General features: G+C 39.6%; 1 protein-coding gene across 1 annotated transcript in view; it reads right to left on the bottom strand.

The window, feature by feature from the left end:
• The window catches only part of TBC1D30 (TBC1 domain family, member 30), a 77,934-nt gene that overhangs the window by 20,801 nt on the left and 49,418 nt on the right, over window positions 1-7,715 (bottom strand). Inside the window, exons 9-10 of the mRNA XM_006859522.1 lie at window positions 2,271-2,383; window positions 230-369 (exon numbers count right to left, since the gene is read on the bottom strand). Of these exons, the coding sequence (XP_006859584.1) occupies window positions 230-369; window positions 2,271-2,383 (253 nt within the window). The remainder of the gene's footprint in view (window positions 1-229; window positions 370-2,270; window positions 2,384-7,715) is intronic.

Here is a 7,715-nt window from a genome sequence, read left to right as displayed (position 1 = left end):
GCACCTAACAACAACAACAATGTATATAACATACAACCTATAATATACAGGCACCGACTCAATGGCACCTAACAGCAACATAAAGATATCCTACTAAATGATAAGGTAGCAGATACCTTTATTAGTGGTAATACTATAACCACTCTGGTATCTGAGATATCTACCAAATAGGAATAATAATACTGTGGTTATAGGGCACTAACACCAAGGGAGTATCACCTCTATTTACCTTTAATTTGCTTTTGGTACTTCTGCAGTTCAGGTGCCAGAAGTCCACTGAAAGGTCCAAGGCAACCCACTGCATTAGCAATAGCATCTTCATCGTCTGGGTCATTCTCTTCATCACTGTCTCTGACCCTACCATGTCGTCTTGAAAAATATAAAAGAATAAAAAGAAACATTCAAAGAAAACAGCAGTATTAAAACAATTCAGTATATAATTACATGGTTTAAATGCCACACACACACACACATATATGTATATAAACACACACACACATATATATCTTTGTGAACATACACATACACACACACAAATGTTATTTTTGACTGCTAACCACAAAGGTTAGCAACTCCAACCCACTTAGTAACTCTAGAAAGATTTGGAAATATACTTCCATAATCATTACCGCCAAGAAAACCCTATGGGGCAGTCCTATTCTGTCACATGGGGTCACTATACACAATGATATACATATATATACATATACACACACACACACACACACACATATATAGGGGGTTCATATATATACACACACACATGAAAGGGGCTTCAAAAAGTTCAGGGTGAAAATTCCATTATGTTTTCATTCAATATTTCTATAAACTCTTAGAAGCCTCATTGTGTACACACACACACATTTTTATATAAAATCTCTTTATGCCTGACCAACTTCTACCCAGTCTTCACCCCACTTAATTCCCCAAGGTGATCCTTGTTACTAGTTTTTGATATATAATGAGAACTTTAAGCAGTTAAGGGGAAATTTTCAGTATTTTCAATTCCATTTTCCACAACTTCTTGAAGCCCCCGTTTATTCTTCAGTTTCTTTGTATACATATAAGTCGCTATGACTGTACAGTCTTTTTTTGCCTTTTTACATCGATGTTAGCATCCTATACACTCTTCTGCACTTTGCTTTAGTCTAAGAAACCTTTCCCCTTCATACATCCTTTCTTATAGCCACACTGTGTTGCGCATATGTAGCCCATGTTGTAAGATCAGGCCCCTAATGACATATTCTTGAGCTGGTTCAAATATTGTTATTGTTGTTAAGTGTCATCGAGTCAGTTCTGACCCATAGCGATCCTGTAAAGGGTTTCTGAGGAGCAGTTGGTGAGTTTGAACCGCCAACCTTGCAGTTCAAATGGCTGTGCAGTCTGGCACATTAGCCCACAGCACCACACCTGGACTCCAATATTACACCACTGCAATACATAACTTCCTAATACTGTTTTGTGCATATGCAAGTATATCTGTGAGATCATTCACAATAGTAGAGTATTTTTCCCAAATATTTTAAAATTTGCTTAAGAAATTTTTCATTTTGTTTTATTTTTGATCCTTCAGAAACAGTGTTAATGTACTTATGCTTAATATTTTTGTCCATTATTTAAAATGTTGAGTCAGTTTTTAAGACATTCCCAATTTCAAAGTGCTAAAAGGATTCTTCCACATTTTCTTCTGCTAGCTTTACTATTTCATTCTTTCCAGTTGAACTCTTTCATCCATATGGAAGTCACCCCCGTGTATGGCGTGAGGTCTGACTCTAATTCTCTTTCTTGATGAGGTCTCTTTGACCTATTTACTTAACAGTATATCTTTTCCCCACTGAGCTGACATGTCATTTTTTCATATGCTAAATTCTTATACTTATGATGATCAATTTCTAGTCACTGCATTATTTTGAACTAGAACATCTGTCTTTTCATCGTAGTATTTTTATTTTGAGTTTTTAATACTTGATAACTTAAAATAAATTGCTGTCATTTTGCTGAAGTATTGTTAACTAAACCCCTCAGTTTAAATATGTTCTTAAACATGTTCAACTTCTTTGAAAAGTACACTTTTAAAAGTCATAATTGCACTGGTACTCTCCTTGAATTTTTAAGTCCAGTTCCCAGTAAAAAGACATTTGGATTGTAAATACCAAATTACCTTAATATATTTCAGGGGCTTAAGGAATATTAGTTTGTAATAATAAATTAAGGTATTAGATCTAAATCTTCCATCATAAAAACAAAGACAAAAAAAAAAGAAACCTTACCCAGAAACAGAAGTGGCCTTCACTGTGGCTGGGAATGGTGTAATGTTGTAGGTGTATTTTTCCCTCAACTCTGCCAACTGTGGGAAAGGGAATGGAGCCATAGAATACACAGTCTGAAAAACAAAAGCAATAATGCTAGGTCTGATATGGTGGTCTTAAACAGCTCTTATCATTTCTAGAACAACAAGAAAGAATTTGAGGGTGAAGAGGTAGAGATTGTTCCTGACACCGTGGGTGGGAGAGACAAAGTAAAGACAAAGAATACTGGTGAACAACATATTGAGCTCTCAAGTCAACCAAGCTACAAGTGGACATTCCAATGAGTGAACATGTGCGAGCAAACAGGGACAGCCTGACTTCCCCCTGCTCATTTGATAGATGGGTTCACTCAGAAATATGGCTGGCTCATCATCACTCAGATACTAAAGAGCCCAGCAGCATTCTTTATATATAGTGCTTGCTTTTGATTATTTCTACGGACATTTAATGCCAGACTTCTAGATAAAATCAAGTCTAGTGGAAAGTCTTATGATCTAATGCAAATTTTCTTCAAATATACCACCTTTCCAAATGACTGTGAGTTCTAGGTGAAAATTGTTAGCTGTTATTTTTAAGGGAGGGAAAAAAAAAAGGGGCAGGGTATAAGGCGTAGGCTGTTAGTAAATCTATAAATTAAAATGGGAAACTGCACCTGTGCTTCCACCAGAATTTCAAAAGTATGTATTACTCTAGCATCAGGAGATAAGTAATTTTGTTTGCAGACTTATTTTTATGAAAATTTACTTGCTCCAAAAATATGTCTTCGCTCCTCTAGGTTCTTAACACACCAGAAAACGCATATCAATCACACTACTTCCATTTCCCCCAGGAAGTCATGCAAACAGCTTGATGAAGCTTTTCAAGGAAAACACTGTAAAGCGGTATTTTCCATTTCAGCACGATTATTTTTCTGAAGGCTTTGGAGTTGCCTGGGTAGGAAAGGAGTTTCATTTTACTTTTATTTCACTTTGTAGCTCAGTGCCACTACTGTGACAGCCCACTGCCATCTTGATTCTCAACACTTGGCTGTCCCAAAGCTTCAATGGCACAAGCTTATGCTTCACCGTACCTGCTCAAGATTCCAAACAAATGAGTGCTGGTAAAAGTCCTTCCCTTCAATTCTCCATCACTTATTCTGCAAAGCTACATAGCTCAAACCAGGTGCCATCCAGATTCATGGCAACCCCATGCCTGTCAAGAGTAGAAGTGTGTGGCATATGGTTTTCGATGGCTAATAGTGGCCACAAAAGTCCAAACTCATCAGCTGCTCCTCAGAAACCCTATAGAGGGTCGCTATGAGTTGAAACCGACTTGACGGCACTTAACAACAACATCATATATAATACAAACCTGGTTGTACCCCGAAGACTGAGAAACAGTGTAAATTTACTAACAGTGACCTGTCTTACTGGGAAAAAAAGGAAAGGGTGTTTTGTGGCCCCTACCAATCTGGAGCTCTGGTAGCACAGTGGTTACAAATCGGACTGCTAACCTCAAGGTCGGCAGTTCAAAACTACCAGCAGCTCCGCGGGAGAAAGATGAGGCATTCTGCTCCCATAAAGATTTACAGCCTCAGAAACCCTGTGCAGGTTCACTATGAGTCGGAACCGACTCCACAGTACTTAACAACAACAACCAATCTGCAATGTTAAAGAATCTTCCTTATCTGAAAAATTAAGTATCATGAAATGAAGGACCCCGGTTGCCTCTGAGAGGAGGAAGGAGAAGATCAGGAAGTTGTATGAGGGTATTCATTTGTGTTGCTAATGTCTTCTTTCTTAAGTTTGGACATGGTGCATATGTAGACTTTGTTACACTATTCTTAACATACTCTGTATGCTTGAAATGTTTCACATATAGTTATTAATAACACTGTTAACTGGATTCTCATGTTCTTAGATCCCATAAAGGTATCCAATAGTTCATCACCCCAGAAGTTGCCTCCCTGCCAGTATAGAGATCTTATGATTCTGTCTTCTATAGCCTTCTTGGGGAGATGGAGAGATATGAAGCCCCTTCCTCAGCACCCCAAGTTTAGGTCCAGAGCATACAGCCTCTGTTTGGGTTTCAGTGGAGGCAGCATAGGCTTAGTTGAACCAAAAAGTCAGGTTCCCCTTCTATTGCTCATGTGATTCCCCCCCCCCCCCCAACCTTACCATAAAGGACTTCTGGAAGCATAGTGGTTACGAATCGGGCTGCTAATCTCAGGGTCAGCAGTTCAAAACTACCAGCTGTTCCACGGGAGAAAGATGAGACTTTCTGCTCCCGTAAAGATTTACAGCCTCGGAAACCCTGGACAGGGTCGCTTTGAGTCGGAACCGACTCCACAGCACATAACAACAACAACACCCATTACAGAAGCTTGGTTCAAACTTTCAAGAAATCCATATCCTTTGTCTTCAAATTTTTTTTTTTTTAATGAGATTACTGATGCTAGGAATTTAACAATTTGTTACAAATCAAATCAAACCAAACAGCAGCTTAATGACCTAGAGATTCACTGGTGGTTTAAATTTATCCAGGGGTTGCTTTGTTTGACCAACAACAGAAAAATAAATAAAACAATTTGCTCTGTTGAGCATTTGTATTCTATCTCAAGTCTTCCTTTCTCTATTGCTTACTTTTAGGCTGCCGTTTAAAGAAGGAATCAAAGTATAACTTGTTGATTGTCCTTTCTCACAAATGTTCACACATTTATTTGAAAGTTTCACAGGTCTAAAGGCGTGTCAATGGGCATACTTATCCCTGGTACCATCACAGGCCTGGGGGGCATCTGAAAAGCTCAGGAGGAGATAAAGTCTAGGCTTCTAATTTTGTAAATCAGTGATTGACATGAAATCTCAAGAAAAAATTTTTGCTGATCTTATTAGAGCCAAATATGTTGAGTAATAAAATTGTAAGGGTCCCCAGCTAACTGGCTGATGACCGAAAAGTTCAGACCCACCCACTGCTGCGTGAGAAAGATGTGGCAGTCTGTTGCTGTAAAGACTATTGTTGTTTTTAAGTGTCGTGGAGTCAGTTCCAACTCTTAGTGACCCTATATAGGGTTTCCGAGGAGCAGCTAGTAGATCTGAATTGCCACCGTGTGGTTCGCAGTGCAGTGCTGATCCCACAGTGCCAAACCAGTCTTGGAAACGCTATGGGGAAGTTTTAACCCTGTCCTACATGGTCACTATGAGCTGGAACTGACTGAGCAACACACAACTATAATCGAATCTTAGGATTAGAAAAGAATTTAAACATAATTTAGTTCAACCTCCCTCCCTAGCAGGAGCCCTTTCTAGAACATCTCTAACAGATGGTCATTAAGGCGCTACTTAAATACTTCCAGTTATGGGAACACACTATTTTGCAGGGCAGACGGTTTCAATTTTGACAACACTAATTAATCAAACACCATCCTTCTATTGAGCAAGCATCTATTTCCTGGCAGATTCCACCCCATCACTGAAATGAAAAAAGTGAACAATGTGAGTATGAGGGCAGACCCTGCCTCGTGGCATCTGAGTGCTCATCTTTTGTTGTTGTTAAGTGCTATTGAGTGGGTTCTGACTCATAGCAATCCTGTATAGAGTTTCCGAGGAGCCACTGGTGGGTTTGAACCACCTACCCTGCGGTTAGCAGTCCAGTGCTTTTCCTACAGTGCCATACCAGGGCTCCTTCGTTGTTGTTAAGTCGGTTCCAACTCCTATCAACCCTCTATAGGGTTCCAAGGTGCAACTGGTGAGTTTCAACTGCAACTTTGCAGTTCAAACCGACCTTGCAATCCTGCATTTATCCTACAGCGCCACGCCACACCAAGGTTCCGTTGTTATTGTTGTTATGTGCCATGGAGTCGGCTCCAACCCATAGCGGCTCTGTATACGGTTTCCGAGAAGCAGCTGGTGAGCCTGAACTGCCGACCCTGTGGTTCAAACCAACTCTGCAGTCCAGCGCATTAACCCACACCAGGACTCCAGGGTTCCTTAAGATAACAGTTGTTGTTGTTGTTGTGTAGTGCCATCGAGTCAGTTCCAACCCATAGAGACACTGTATAGTGTTTCCAAGGAGCAGCTGGTGAGCTTGAACTGCCCAAATGGCTCTGCAGTCTGGCGCATTAATCCACAGTGCCACAACAGTAAATCATACCAAATACTCTGGGCTAGGTTTTTCAAGCATCTGGCACCACCAGTTAAGGACTTGACTACTAGCTGAAAGGTTGGTAATTCTAACCCACCAAAAGATTATTCAGAAGTAATGCCTAGTGATCTGCTTCTAAGAGATGGCAGCCTTAAAAACCCTAGAGAACAGTCTGCTCAACACACAAAGGGTTACCATCCAAGGCAACCACTACCAACCAACAACAAAGCCTTCTAATAAGAGCATCTAACTTGTCTCTATATCACCTTCAAGGAATTCATGAGAGATACTGTCATATGTCTTCCTGAAATCTCAGCATTCCTCCAGTCTCTTTTTCTAACGCTACAGATGGCTCTGTAGGATAAAGACTCTACTGCAAATCACAAGGTGGGCAGTTCAACCCCACCATCCGCTCCTGGAGAAAGATAAGACTTTCTGCTCCATTGAAGATTTATAGCCTCAGAAACCCTTCACAGGGTCGCTATGAGTCGGAACTGACTCGACAGCACTTAATAACTATATATATATATATATTTAAAAGGCCATTGCTAATAAGAAAAGAAAGACAGAAGTCAGATTATTTTTAAATTGAGAGAAATAAGGGAGAAACCCTTTCATCTCTTCAATTCAAATACAAAGATCTCATCTGGAGCAATTTCAGGTTTGCTGAGAGATTCAGGACCCACCATACTTGGATCACAGCCATAGAACTAATTTTGCTAAAAAAGAATGAATATGCACAAAAGAGTGACTTGAAATGACATTCACCATTTCTCTCCTTAACATTTATGATGCCAAGGAATGCGAATAAGTCTACTTAATATTTGAACTATCAGCACACACTTAAAGAGATATTTATTTTTAGACACTGCTGAAAAGGAACTAGATTTACAAGAAACATGAAACATAAGTTGTATAAAATCAGGCTTGGTTCATCTTCACCCAGATGTTTCCCTCCGCAGGAAGTAAGCTACTAAAATGGAATCTAATCAGTCAATCCACAGCTGACATTTCTCGCTCTAGGATTCTCTTTAGGCAGGGTACGAAGGTTGCTCTCTTTTATCCTAACACTTAAGGGTAGAGATACCTAAGAGGACAGAGGTGATATCCAACAAAACCAAAGCTTCGGGTCTCACTAACACCTTTTGACAGTTTTCAGACTTTAAATACAATGCTGTTTAATTCAGAAGAGGATTTTTGTTTTTTAAATAGATATGTGTTTAGTTCACAAAGACACTATTCTACATCCTACTGTAGTGTGGCGCTGTAGGATCAGCACTGAACTGC

Source organism: Chrysochloris asiatica, unplaced genomic scaffold, assembly GCF_000296735.1.
Source record: "Chrysochloris asiatica unplaced genomic scaffold, ChrAsi1.0 scaffold00033, whole genome shotgun sequence".
NCBI lineage: Eukaryota > Metazoa > Chordata > Mammalia > Afrosoricida > Chrysochloridae > Chrysochloris > Chrysochloris asiatica.
The sequence above is the reverse complement of the archived record's forward strand: the minus strand, read 5'-3'. Positions and strand labels throughout refer to the sequence as shown.